Source organism: Macaca thibetana, chromosome 6 (genome assembly GCF_024542745.1).
Source record: "Macaca thibetana thibetana isolate TM-01 chromosome 6, ASM2454274v1, whole genome shotgun sequence".
NCBI lineage: Eukaryota > Metazoa > Chordata > Mammalia > Primates > Cercopithecidae > Macaca > Macaca thibetana.
The window spans coordinates 126,401,985-126,416,817 of record NC_065583.1 but is presented as its reverse complement, the minus strand read 5'-3'; the positions used below and the strand labels follow the sequence as shown (position 1 = coordinate 126,416,817).

The 14,833-nt window shown below is 37.1% G+C and overlaps 1 protein-coding gene across 50 annotated transcripts in view; it reads left to right on the top strand.

Moving 5' to 3' along the window:
* The window catches only part of NDUFS4 (NADH:ubiquinone oxidoreductase subunit S4), a 696,041-nt gene that overhangs the window by 581,102 nt on the left and 100,106 nt on the right, over window positions 1-14,833 (top strand). For 14 of the 50 annotated variants that reach the window (XM_050794119.1, XM_050794130.1, XM_050794121.1 and 11 more), the window contains exon 3: window positions 6,184-6,261. The exons of the other annotated variants lie outside the window; for them this stretch is intronic. In XM_050794119.1, the coding sequence (XP_050650076.1) occupies window positions 6,184-6,261 (78 nt within the window). The remainder of the gene's footprint in view (window positions 1-6,183; window positions 6,262-14,833) is intronic. 50 annotated transcript variants of the gene reach the window in all.

The following is a 14,833-nucleotide window of genomic DNA, read 5'->3' as shown; positions in this document are numbered from 1 at the left end:
TTTCTTTGTATTTTAATTAGAGATGGGTTTCACCATGTTGGTCAGGCTGGTCTCAAACTCCTGACCTCGTGATCCACCTGCCTTGGCCTCCCAAAGTGCTGGAATTACAGGAGTGAGCCACTGAGCCCAGCCCCCTTTAATATTTTAAATCTGAGGTTGGTTGAATTCATGATGTGGAACCCACGGATGCAGAGGGTTAACTGTAGTCTGATATAGCAGTCTAAATGAATATGTTGACTTTTGCAGTGAGGAGTATTATGTCTAGTAATCAGTTCAAACCCTAATGTCCTCACTGTTTTTTCTGCGTTTTAGCAAAGTGTTTTCTTTATTTGAGAGACCATGGAATACTCTTATTTTTACTGTTGCTCCATGGTTCCGTTTATACAGTGAGAGTTACCAAATGCACAATTAGTTGTTTATTTTTTTTAAGCTAATGATTTTTTCCCCCTTAATTTTGTAATTATTTTTGGTGAGGGACTTTCCATAGGTGACTTATACTTTTTTACCCTCTTAAAAAATATATAGTGCATGTATTAAACAAGATATACTGGACATGTTTTTTTTTCTGTTTTCTTACTGATTCCATTGATCATTAGGAAAAGCAGTTGTATTCTGTGGCCTTTAGGAAGGATTAAGTGTCTGCTGTGCTTTCTGAGTTCTCATGTCTGCTTTTTAATAGTGTTACATTCTTCCTTAACTGGTCTGCTTCCCTTTAGCAGTTTTAGCACCCCTTTTTCATTTATTATGGATTTGAATGTCAACCAACTAAACCTATTAGAATTTTGTGTAAAACCAAGTATGCTTAATAAAATTCTGATGATGACAGAAGTTTACTGTTTGTGATTAAAGACTTGAGCTCTTTTAAGGTTAACAAGTAATTGTATTTAATATATGAGCTCTTGTGACTTTTCTAGCTTGTAGAAGTCCAAAGATCCTGATGGAACCCTGTTGAACCTGCATTATGCAGTGACCACGTTCTTCACAACAACTTTCATCTAAATATTTGAATAGTTTAATAAACTATTTTAATTTTTTTCTTTTAATTCAGCAATTCTGAATTCTTGTTTCAAGTTCTATTTTGTTGTCTGTTACTGAGTATTTTGGTAGTTAAATACGACTTTAGGTTCTTTAGAACTAGTTAATTGCTCAAAGGTGACCTTTTCTTCTTGTCTGTACTCACTAGACTTAATTTTTCTTTTATGGGCTCATTCTCCAGGTCACTGGTTTTTAAACCCTTGTGCATCAAAATTATCTGTTGTGTGCCTAAAAAATTCAGATGCCTTGTCCCCAGTCTATATTGGTTCAGTAAGTTTAGGTTGAGGCTTAGCTCTATGGTGATTCTAATGGGAAGCTAGGGCTGAAAACTGATTTAAAAAAAAAGAAGTTTCCATATTATATCCTGTAAGACTTAGGAAATACATTTTTCCTTGGAAGAAAGTTCAGGGAGATTTCCAGAAACAAAAATTCTTCCATTTTTGCATATTTTTCTATTCTAAATTAAGTTTTATGCTTTTCACCCATGCACATAAGAGGTATTTTCTTGGAGAAAGTTTCTTTAGAGGGAAAAAAGGCATTTTGATAATTTTGGAGAAAGCAGGCCATATTACTGTCTCTCCAGAGACTCTTGTTCTTCCTTTTGGAAGGGCTCAGATTTAATATAGCACAGCTGTTGAACTCTGCCCTTCAAAATTTTAAGAAAGTGTTTTATCCTTTAAAATGGAAAGGGCTTTTTTAGGGGGGTGGTCTTTGGCTGGTTGTAGTTCTCTAAGAAAGTTTCATGCTTCTCTATTCTTTTGTGTTTGAATTGTTTCAAATGTTGAGAGAACTGTCTCGGAGTAAAATCTGGCTGCTTTTGCAATATGTTTTCTGTATTCTTAAACAAAGATAGATGAAGAGTTTGTTTTTTTGTGTTTTCTAGGACTCAAAAATATGTTTTTCCCTTTATTCAGCCACTTCATACATAAGTAAATGGTCCTTGAATAGGGCTTACTAGACAAAAGATTCTGTTCTAGATGACTGTTCAGCAAGCCATATGCTTCTCCTAAAAATGTCAGTCTGTCTTGATGAGCTTTAAAGTGAATACAGATGTTTTGGCTCTTTTGAGGACTACCACTCTTTGTATGGAAAGAGTACTTCTTTTTCAAATGATCTCTTCAATATACTTACAGAAATTTGCATGAAATTTATGACTTTTGCCTTTTAAGTCTAACAAGAATAGACTTAGACATTTGTAATTTGAATTTAATTTTAATATTCATAGTACAAATGAGATTTGGGGAAATAAAATACATTTCATAATATGGCTTTTTGTTCAGATCTTGTATTCAACCTTTTAAAAAATGTGAAACTTAAAGTGCTTTGTAATATTTACTTTTGTGCAATAAAAAGTGATATTTTGGCAGGAAAGGTTGCCTTTTTAGATGTTCAGTGTCTTCTATCTTTGTAGGTTAACTCTAGAGTTATAGTGCATAGATTTATGTAATATTTAAGTTGGAAGAAAACTCTAGAATCATTAAGTCCAATCCTTTGTTTAATGCAAGAATCTTTAGAACTTCCTGCTTCTTGATTATCTAGTTGTTGAGGAAGTTTGGTGACTTTCTGATAACCCCAGAAAACACACTGTACGTTTAGACTTACTGGTAAGTGATATTTTTCTTTGAAACTATGTAGAACAAGTTTAACCCCGTATACACTTGTCAGCCCTTCAGATAATTGAAGACATTTGTCGTCACTCATTCTCCCTGCAAGTCTGTGCTCCAGGCTTAGCATGTCCAGTTTGTTTACTCTTTATTAATGATCAAATTTCCTGATGCTTTACTACCTCTTGGTACCCTTTAGGATGTTTTCCATTTTGTCAGTGTTGATCTTTGAACTATATACTGTACTTTTGTTTAAATGAGATTATCAGAGATGATAGTTTCATGAGCTGTGATTGAATTAAGGAAAAAAGTTGACTCTAGGTTGGATTTATTTTATTTTTAAAATTATAAAGAAAAATTAACTGTTTCCCTTTTGGTGTATACTTCTTAGAGTTTTAACACATGTATGGGTTATGTGTAATCACCACCATAATCGTAGTACAGAATACAGTAATATTATGCAAATAACTGTTTTACTGTATTGTTTCAGGGTACAGAATACCAAAAGACTTCATTACCCCAAGACTCCCTCATGTTATCCTTCCCTGAACGCTGTAATCCCTGTTCACAGTTACCTGTTTTCATCTTTATAGTTTTACAGTTTTGAGACTGTAATATAAATGTAGTCATATAGTATATAACCTTTTGAGATTGTCTTTATTCAGCGTAAAGCCTTTGAACTTCATATAAGTTTCATGTATCAATGGTTTGTTCTTTTTTACTGCTAAGTAGTATTCCATTGTGTGGAGGTACCACAGTTTATCCGTATATCTATTGAAGGACATATGAATTATTTCTGGCTTTTGGCAGTGTAAATAGAGCTGCTGTAAACACTTGCATACAGGATTTTATGTGAATTATGATTTTGTTTTTCTACAGTAAATGCCTAGGTAGGAGATTCCTGGGTCATAGCTAAGTATATGTTTAACTTTATAAGAAACTGTCAGACTGTTTTCTGGAGTGGTTGTACCATTTTGCTTTCCACCAGCACCACATGAAACTTTTAGTTGTTTTGCATCCTTGTTAACATTTGTATTGTCAGTTTTTTTTTTTTTTTTTTTTTTTTTCCTTGAGATGGAGTCTTGCTCTGTCACCCAGGCTGAAGTGCAGTGGCAACATCTTGGCTCACTGCAAGCTTCGACTCCCGATTTCAAGCGATTGTCCTGCCTCAGCCTCCTGAGTAGCTGGGATTACAGGTGCACGCCACCATGCTTGGCTAATTTTTGTATTTTTAGTAGAGACGGAGTTTCACCATGTTGGTCAGGCTGGTCTCGAACTCCTGACCTCGTAATCTGCCTGCCTCGGCCTCCCCAAGTGCTGGGATTATAGGCATGAGCCACCGCGCCTGGCTGTATTTTTTATTTTAGCCATTCTAGTAGGTGTTTAATGGTATTTCATTATGGATTTTTATTTTGGAATGGCTTTATTGAGCTATAATTTATATATTATAAAATTTACTCATATAAAGTATACAATTTGATGGGTTTTAGTATATTCACAGAATTGTACAACCAAAACTACAATTTTAGAACATTTCCATCACTCAAAAGGAAACTCTGTACCCATTAGCAGTCACTTCTCCCCGAGTCCTAGATAATGACTAACCTTCTTTTTGTCTCTGTAGATTTGCTTATTCTGGACATTTTATACAAATGCAGTCATATAATATATCATCTTTTGTGACAGGCTTCTTTCACTTAGCATAATGTTTTCAAAATTTATCCAAGTTGTAGCATGTACCAGTACTTTATTCCTTTTTATTGAAGAATAGTTTTCTATTGTATGGACAAACCACATTTTATTTTTAAGGGACATCTGGATTGTTTCTACCTTTTGGCTATATGAATAGTGTTCTGTGGACATTCAGGTACAAGTTTTTATGTCAACATATGTTTTTATTGTTTTGGGTGTATACCTCAGAGTAGAATTGCAGGATAATGTAATAACTCTATATTTAGCCTTTTGAGTAACTGTCAGACTGTTTTCCAAAGTGGCTGTACTGTTTTACATTCCCACCAGCAGTGAATGAGGGTTTCACTGTCTTTGCATCCTCTCCAACTTTGTTATTATCTATCTTTTTGAAATTAAAACTATCCTAGTGAGTGTAAGATGGTGTCTCATTCTGGTTTTGATATGTACTTATACGATGGCTAACTCATTGTGGTTTTAATATGCATTTCTCTAATGGCAGATGATGTTGAACTTTGGTGAAGTATCTGTTTATGTCTTTTGCCCATTTTTAATCATGTTATTTTCTTATTGTTCAGCTTTTATAGTTCCTAAAATATTCTGGATACAAATTCTTTGTCATATATGGGAAAAAATATATCTCTCTAGGTTCATGGTTGAGCCCCCTACAACAAAAGACAGTTGAAGAAGAGAAAAGCATACAAATGTATTTAGTATAAGTTTTATGTAACATGGGAGCTTTCATAAGGAGATAAAGATCCAAAGAAACAGTTAAACTTGTGTATTTTTATGCTTTGGTTAGGTGAAGAGTACATAGTCAGGGAGAAATATGATAGAACAAAGGGGATTTGATATATGGTAAATAAGCTGGGGGAAACAGCAAAGCCAGTTTGTTCTGGTTCATCTCTGTGGTGGACCATTTGTCTTCAGAGATAACAGTGTTCCTTTCTTTCTGATATAGGGAAGACACCTCTCACATTAGAGTTTTATAGGGAAGGTTAGATAATCCTAGATTTCATAACCTACTTCAGAAAAGAAGGGATGGGGGAAGAAGGTCAAAGGTACCTTCCTACTTTGGGCGTTTTTCAGTATTACAAGGTGGCACATTTTGGGGTAGCATGTCCTGAACTCTACCAATCAGATGTGTAATTTTCAAATATTTTCTCCTAATGTGTAGTTTTCCTTTTTCATTCTTTAACATTAGTTTTCACAAAGTAAAAGTTTTAAATTTTGATGAAGTTAGTTTACTAGTATTTTTCCTTTTAATGATTGTGCTTTTGCTGTTGAGCTCTTTGCCTGACCCCAGGCTGTGAAGATTTTTTTCTGTATTTTCTTCTTGAAGTTTTTGTTTTGTTTTGTTTTGTTTTGTTTTTGTTTTTTTAGGCAGTGTCTCACCCTGTTGCCCAGGCTGGAGTGCAATGGCACAATCTTGGCTCACGACAACCTCCACCTCCCGTATTCAAGTGGATTCTCCTGCCTTAGCCTCCCAAGTAGCTGGGATTATAGGCGCATGCCACCACACCTGGCTAATTTTTTGTATCTTTAGTAGAGACGGGGTTTCACCATGCTGGCCAGGCTGGTCTTGAACTCCCGACCTCGTGATCCACCTGCCTTGGCCTCCCAAAGTCCTGGGATTAGAGGCGTGAGCTACCGTGCCTGGCCTTTGTTTTTTTTTTTTTTTAAGAGACAGAGTCTTGCTCTGTTACTCAGGCTGTAGGGTAGTGGTATGATAATGGCTCACCGCAGCCTTGACCTCCTGGACTCTAGCGATTCTGTCCCACCTCAGCCTCCTGAGTAGCCAGGACTGCAGGTGCACACCACCATGCCAGGCTAATTTTTATATTTTTTTTTGTAGAGATGGATGCCTCCCTATGTTGCCCAGACTGGTCTTGAATCCTGGGTTGAAGCAGTCCGCCTGCCTAGGCTCCCCAAAGTACTGGGATTATAGTTGTGAGCCACTGCACCTGGCCCATCTTTCTTTTTTCAAAATTGTAGCTATTTTAGCTCCCTTCCATCGTTTAGATTCAGCTCTTTTATATCTATGAAATCCTACTATGATTTTGATTGTATTGTATTAAATCTATAGATTAATTTGGGAAAAGTTGACATTTCTGCTGTGTTGAATCTTTCAATCCATAAACATGGTATGTCTCTATTTATTTCATCAGTGTTGTAGTTTTGAACGTGCAGATCCTGTATATGTTTCGTTAGATTTATGCCTAAGTATCTCAATTTGGGGGAGCTATGGTAAAGAGCATTGCTTTTAAAATTTTCTTTTCTTTATTTTTTAGAGACAGGGCCTTGCTCTGTCATCCAGGTTGGAGTGCAGTGATGCAGTCATAGCTCACTACATCCTTGAGCTCCTGGGCTTAAGCAGTCCTCCCACCTCAGCCTCCCAGGTAGCTGCTACTATAGGCATGTACCACTAAGCTTGACTAATTTTCTTATTTTATTTTATTTATTTTATTTTATTTTATTTTATTTTTTTGTAGAGACAGGTTGCTATACTGCCCATGCTGGTCTCAAACTCCTGACCTCAGGTGATCCTCCTTCTTCAGCCTCCCAGAATACTAGGATTATAGATATGAGCCATTGCATCCAGCCTAAATTTTATTCTCAAATTGCTGTAGATAGAAGTGTGATCGATTTTTGTGGTTGACTTTGTATCCTGCGACCTTGCCACATTTATTTGTTACATCAAGTTATATAAATTTTTTGTAGATTCTTTGGGCTTTCTAAGAAAATAATCATGCAGTCTGTGAAGAGAGAAATTTTGTTTCTTCCTTTCTAATCACTAGGTCTTTTGTTTCTTTTTTATTTCCAGGAGGATGCTAAGAATGGTAACAGCAGACATTCTTTTCATTTACCAATATTAAGGGAAAGCATTCAGTTTTTCACCTTTAAGTATAATGTTAGCTAAAGGTTTTTTGTAGAAATACCCTTTATTAGATTGAGGAGGTTCCCTTCTGCTTCTGCTTTGCTAACAGTTTTCATCATGAATGGATGTGTCTAATGCCTTTTATGCATCAGTTGGTGTAGTCTTGTTTTTCTTCTTTAGACTGTTAATATGGTAGATTGATTTTCAAATATTGCATCAGCTTGCATTCTCAATAAACCCCACTTAGTTGTGGTGTTGAATTCTTTTCATATACTGGCATATTTGGTTTGCTAGTGCTTTGTTGAAGATTTTTACATCTGTGTTTATGAAGGATACTGATCTGTAGTTTGTTGCTTTTTTATTTTGGTACTGTGTTTAGATTTGGTATCAGGGTAATGCTGGACTCATAAAATGATCTAGGAAATTTTTCTTCATCTTTTCTTTTGAAGTGCTTAGTTTCATGTTACAAATTTAGATATGTTGTATTTTCATTTGGTTCAAAATATTTTATTTCCTTTGAGACTTCCTTTTTGATCTGTAGATTATTTAGAGGTGTTTTGTTTAATTTCCATGTATTTGGAGACTTTCTTTTTTGTTGTTGTTGTTATTTATTTTTTGTTTATATTTATGTTCTGAGAACCCAGTTCCCTGAAGTTTCCTTTATCAGTGTCCATCCAGAAAATTGTGGCTGTCATTACCTTACACTATAGTTGTACCTAAATCAGGGGCTAAGGGACTAAAGGACAGAGAGAGAAAAAACAGAAAAGCAATGGGTGTTGGCCCCACCTTTTCAGAACCACAGCTCCAACGGACATAGAGGAAGAACCCTCCTTCAGATTTTTGGCTCCTGCACGTTCCACACTGCATGTGGCTATAGGATTGCCTATGGCTGATTCATGGTGTATGAGAGAAAAGAGAAGAAAATGGGGATTTTCTGTCATTTCTCTGAGCATTCGTTTCTTTTCTTGCTCCTTGAGGCAGAGTGCTTCTCCTGGAGAATTGCTCATTTCATGTTTCCAGCCGCATTTAAGTTCAGGCTGGGGACATTCAAGGGAAAAGCTGTTTCAGACTCACTGCTGGTTCAGTGGTCCTTCGAAGTCTGATGATCTTCTCTGATTTGCCTGCTATTTCCTTTTCAGAGCCTTCAAACAGCTGCTCCATGCATCCTTTCCAGATTTTATGGTTGCATTCAGTGGGAAATACAGGGTAGAGTGTGTTTGCTGCATTTTACTCAGGACAAGCCCATCCTAGGATGGATTATTTTTAAAGCTAAACTCTAACATTTCTTGTATCTTAGCACATCTGAATGGATTAAAGGACCTAAAATGACTCAAAATATTATTTATATGATCAGATTCTTTTTTTTTTTTTTTTTTTTTTTTTTTTGGAGACAGAGTCTTGCTCTGTCGCCCAGGCTGGAGCACAGTGACATGATCTTGGTTCACGGCAACCTCTGCCTCCCGGGTTCAATTGATTCATGTACCTCAGCCTCCCGAGTAGCTGGAATTGCAGGTGTGCACCACCAAGCCTGGCTAATTTTTTTTATTTTTGATAGAGATGGGGATTTCGCCATGATGGCCAGGCTGGTTTCAAACTCCTGGCCTCAAGTGGTCTGCCTGCCTCTCTCTCCCAAAGTGCTGGGACTACAGGCGTTAGCCACCGTGCCTAGCTTATACAATCAGATTCTTAACCAGTTGATTCTCAACTGTGGTGGGAGAAAGGGAGGAATTCACATATCATAATCTTGGAAATGGCATAGAGAAAGGGTTTCACAATACATGTACTTGTGGTTGAAAATCATGACTTTAAATAAAAGATATTGCCCATGTAAGTGATGCAGAGGCAGAAAAATACATTGAATCACTGGTTTTGACCATCAAACAATAAATCTTCTTTGAGAGGGTGTAGAGGTCAGAGATCTGTTTGGAGTAATTGATGGAAGTTTCGGTGACTTTTTTCTAGAAATAGATACAGTCATATATATAAAATCAGAGTGGGGGATTAATGGATCCCAGGCTTTGTAGCCCTTCCATAGATAGTATTAGGTCTCATACAGTGTTTTGTTTATACTTGTGTTTAAGTTCTTGTGTTAAACCTTTCTCACATGTGACAGAAACCTAAAATCTCAGATGGCTGGCTTAGGCAAGAAGAGAGAATTGGTTTACATTACCAAACAATGGAAAGGGTAAGGGTGCACCTAGCTAGTCTCAGGGACCTGAGCTAGAAAGCCACCAGGCTGTTTTTCTAATTTGTCTCTGTCTCGGAATGACAGCTAGTATTTCAGATTGTTTTTTCCCATGTAGTAGAAACTGTAACTGATATAAATTTTTTCAGGTTTATATCTCCATAGCTTTATTACCAGGGAGGGACTGAAAGTTCCTTTCTCTGATACCAAGTTTAAAAATCCTGGAGAAATACTTGATTTGAGTCAGATTAAACAGACTAAGGGTTTACAAAAAATACTCAATGTTTGTAGTTCTTTTTATACTGCTGTATCGTATGAATGTAGATCATAGGAACCTTGAGAGTGAGATGTAATAAAAGCTGGGACCTCCTAGTCAAAAATTTCAAAAAGGAATATTTTGTGTAGTGTTATCTTCAGGGAACAAATAAAGTTTGTGTATATTTTATGGGTTAACCTTCTACCTTTTTTCCTAATGAATTCTGAGACTTTGTTTGCTAATGTTTGTTCACCCATTCAACAAATATTTGTATTTCTTTTCTAGCTTCAAAGGCTACATTTCTACAGACTTGACTAGGGTGTATGCTCTTGGAACATCTGTTTCGAGGATTAGCAGTGTTCAAGCAAAGGCCAAATACTCATTTCTCAGGGTTTGTGTAGGGCTTCATCTTAGTTTGGCTTCTCCTTGAGTAGAGTCTGAGACAAGGATATAAGCCTAGATGGTTTATTTGAGAGCTTACCTGGAAAGTAGTAGTGAAAAGCCTGGGGAGTGAGACAGGGAACAAAAAAATATGATGTTGCAATTGTTGCTGTGAGCAGTAGAGAAACCTGAGTAGTGTGTAGAATACTACCCAGTGTTACCCATTTGAAAGGTGGAAGGCTTGACCATTTATCCATAAGTTCTCATTCCCCTTTGATTAAAGGTGTTAACTCTTCTGTGCTTTAAACTATACTTGTGCTTCTGAAGATGCTGAGGCATAATGGGTTCACTTGAGGTGGGATGCTAGATGATAATGGGAGTATGAGCTCCTATAGCTGTGGGCCAAGGGAGTGTGACATGAGCATCAAAGATGTCTGTTATAGGAACCTCGTAACTAAAGAGTCTCTATAACCTGCTTTTTTTTCTTTTTGGCCCTGGTAAGGGGTCTAATAGCTATTGTTTATTGAGCACTTAGGCATTGAGGTAATTACTTTAGGTATATTGTTTCATCTCACTATAGTAAACATCTCATTTTAGATAGTCTCTTGGTGATTATATTATAGTTTGATATTTTCCCAGGTTGTAGAAGAATTCACCCTTACTGGAATTTGTTTTACTCACCTGTTCTGAAGGATATGACAAAGGATTTGGAAATTGAGATCTTCCAACTCACTTAACTATAAATAATAGTTCTCATGGAAAGAGATATCTTCTTCTATATAATGTTATGTTTAAAGAATTCATGATAGCAGAATATTCCTATGCCATGTGCCAGGGTAGTTGACCCAGGATTGTGTATAACATCCCAGCTAACAAAGATCAACCTACAGTTTTCTTTGAATTTGGTAGTCTAGATGATCTGATTCTCTGGATGAGCATATATTTTCTCTTCAATGATACTGTCTAAAAGACTTAGGGTAGTTAAGAGAATTTTCTTCAACAGCTGCCTTTTAGTCTTGCTCCTGTCCCACTTTCATCTCTGACTGATTATCATTGTGGCAGTCTTGTCTTCCATTTTATTAATGTTTCAGCATACCATTTTAGTGCATAGTTTATACTAGAATGGATGCAACATGCATCTGAGTTTATTTAACAATTTTTAGATTCTTCTTTCCTTAGCTGAGACTTTAAACATTGTTATTCTGTTGCTGATGAAGTCCATGGTTTATGTCCATCTTAGTTACTGCTTGTAAGTGGCCCCTTATTAAGGCTCAAGTTTTTAATTTTGGTTCCAGATTTAGTTTTTTGGCTTTAAGTTCAAATTATTGCTGTGGCCAACTCCCTTAATAGTCTCTTACCAGTGTCCTTGACCCTAGCTTTGGGAAAGACTACTTTCTAGAAATTTTCTGTTGGTTCATGATATTAGCCATGCTGTTAGGCTGTTTTCTTAGCCTTCTCGTACTTGAGCTACTATATTGGACCCGTCATGTCAGTCTAGCAGACTAGTTAAGAACCCAGGTTTTAGAGTCAGCTCTACCTACATTTAAGTTCCTGGTCTGATAGTTCCTAACTCTGTGCTTTCCTTGTTTCTGTGTCCTGTTCCGTAAAATGGACATAATAATTCCTGTTTTGTAAAGTATATAAAATGCATAGTACAGTGCTTGGCATATGCTATAAGTGCCTGAAAAATCATAAAAAGAACATTATCATCACTGTCCTGCTCCTCCGCAATAGCATCATCATCATTCTTTCTTTTGTAGGTTCTTTCTTTTCCTTTTTGCTTCTTTCTCCCTCCCTACTTTTTTTCTTTCTGTTTTCTTTCCTTTTATTTTTTTTGGTAAATCTTACCTAGATTCCAATTTCTTGTTTTGGTTTATCAGAACATCCTTGATTTCGTCTTATTTATTTGCAGTATTTTATGCATAAATATATAATAGAATTTTGTACACCTGGCTTTTTCCAAATTGTGACCTCCCATGCACTCCCCAACCCAAAACAGTCTATCTTTGGCATCTACCATTCCACTGAAATAGCTTTGATCAAGGTAAGCAGTAACCCTGTTGCTAATTGAATGTATTCTTCTCGGTTCTTATTTTCCGTGACCTTTACCATCCAAGGAGATGACTGTCTCATTCTTGAAAGATTCTTCCCTTGACTTCTGTTTTGGCTTTACTCCGTCTCAGTTTTCTTTGATTATACATTATCTTTGCCCATTCATTGAACTATCATTGTTTCTTAAGAGTTTGACTTATACCTTTTTACTCTTTCTAAAATGTTTCAAATTATATAATATTTTATATACACATGAATATATGTATCATATATATGTTAGGAACCATAATAGCAAAATGAATTCTTGTGAACCCACCATCCAATTTACACACTAGACAATTACCAGTACCTTTATTTTTCTGTATTCTCTGTGGTTGGCTGAATAATGACACATCCACCACCAAATATTTTCATGTCCTCATCCCCAGAAAGGGGAAAAGGCAAAAGGGACTTTGCATGCCTGGGCAACATAGCAAGACCCTGTCTCCAAAAAAGTAAAATCAAATAAAAATTTAGCTTGGTGTTGTGTCATGTGCCTGTAGTCCCAGCTACTTGGAAGGCTGAGACGGGAGGATTGCTTGAGCCTAGAAGTTAGAGGCTTCAGTGAGCTGTGATTGCACCGCTGCACTCCAGCCTGGGTGACAGAGCGAGACCCCATCTCTTTAAAATGAAAAGGAAGGGAGGCTTTGCAGATGTGATTAAGTTGAGGATCTTGAGATGGGAAGATTACCCTGGTGGGCCTGATGTAATCACAGTGGTCCTTATAAGAAGGATGCAGGTGGAGTCAGAGAAACAGACAGTGTAGAGTTGGAAGCAGAGATTGGAGTGATGTGAGTACATGTCAAAGAATGCCAACAGTCTCTAAAAGCTAGAAGGAACAAGAAACAAATTCTCCCCTGGAGCCTCCAGAAGAGTCCATTCTTGCTGACACATTGATATTAGCCCTGTGAGACTGATTTCCAACTTCTGACTTCTAGAACTGTAAGAGAATAAATGTAATAAATGTGTGTTGTTTCAATCCACCAATTTCGTAGTAATTTGTTACTGCAGCTATAGGAAACTAATATACTTTCCCTGTATCTCATTATCCACCATGACTTCATTTACCATCTGTATACATTAAGGCCTAAATGTATATGATTTATTTGTGTCATATGTACTTTTCACTTAAGAAATTCAACACATCTACATGACAATTACAAATGGGTAGAGAATTTTTAAAAAACAGTTAAAAATGCAAGCTACTGTGCCCGGCTACACTTATTTTCCTTTTTAGTAATTGTCACCAACACCCAGCCACTTGTCTAAGCCAACTCTAAGCCATCTCTCCGTCCTCTCTTAGGCTTCATATCACCTAGTCATTAAATTCTAGTGTTCATTTTCCTAACTCTGAATCAATTTCCATCTTTGCTGCAGCTATTGCTGTCATCCTGCCTCCTAACTGATCTCCCTCTCATCAGTCTCAATTTGTTCTCCATGTTGGGTACATGTTGCAAAAGTCTGAACTTCCCAACATGCCACAGAGTTCTTCGTATTCCCTGCTCACTTCATTCTTTGGCATTCATACTTTCATCAGTCCCCTTCTGACCCAATCTCCAGCTGTACATAAACTCTATATTTTAGTATTTCTCAACTGCTTGCAACCCCTAAATGTTTTCTCTCTCTTCTGTAATTAAGGCTCTGTCTGCCTAGACTATGTCTTCTGCTTTCCTATCTGTTCCTTCTCTGCCCCTGCCTTACTCGCAACACCCTTTGCCTATTTAAGTCTTGTTTATCCTTCAGGTGGCAGTTTAACCATCATTTTCTTTGAGGAGCATTGTCTGAACTCACAAGTTTAGATTAAGTACTTATCTATGAAGTCTTAGAGCGCCCTCTCTTACCTCATCATTATGTTTTTGGAAACTGCTACTTTAAGGGAAACAATGTATAAACAAAACCAATTTAACCATAGGCTAATTGATATAAAACAAGAGTTAAAAAAACATCATCACATTTCTAAATAAAGGCCCAAGCATTTCTAATATTAATCATTAAAATAAATGTGAGCTAGGGCTGGGTGCAGTGACTCACGCCTGTAATCCCAGCACTTTGGGAAGCTGAAGCAGGCGATCACGAGGTCAGGAGATTGAAACCATCCTGGCTAACATGGTGAAACCCCGTCTCTACTGAAAATACAAAAAATTAGCTGGGTGTGGTATTGGGCGCCTGTGGTCTCAGCTACTTGGGAGGCTGAGGCAGGAAGATGGCGTGAACCCAGGAGGCAGGGGTTGCAGTGAGCCGAGATCGTGCCACTGCACTCCAGCCTGGGCAACAGAGTGAGACTCTATCTCAAAATAAAATAAAATAAAAATAAAATAAAATAAAAGTGAGCTATATACATGTTTAAGAAAGATGAATAAAAACAAGTAAGATACTTATCCATTTATTTCAGTTCAGGGTCAAGAGTGGCCAGAGCCTGCCCCTATAGCTCAGAGCACAGGACAGGAAACAGCATTGGACAGGATGCCGTCACATTGCAGGGCACATTCATGCATACCCACACTCACTCAGACTGGGGCCATGTATACATGCCAATTCAGCTCACATGCACATCCTTGGGATGTGGGAGGAAACTGGAGTACCCAGAGAAAACCCATGTGAACATGAGGAGGATGTGCAAACTTCACACACCCTGGCTGGGAATTAATTTCGTTTTTTCTTTTTCATCAACATATAACAAAATGAACTTGAACAAGCTGATATTATTCAAAGAC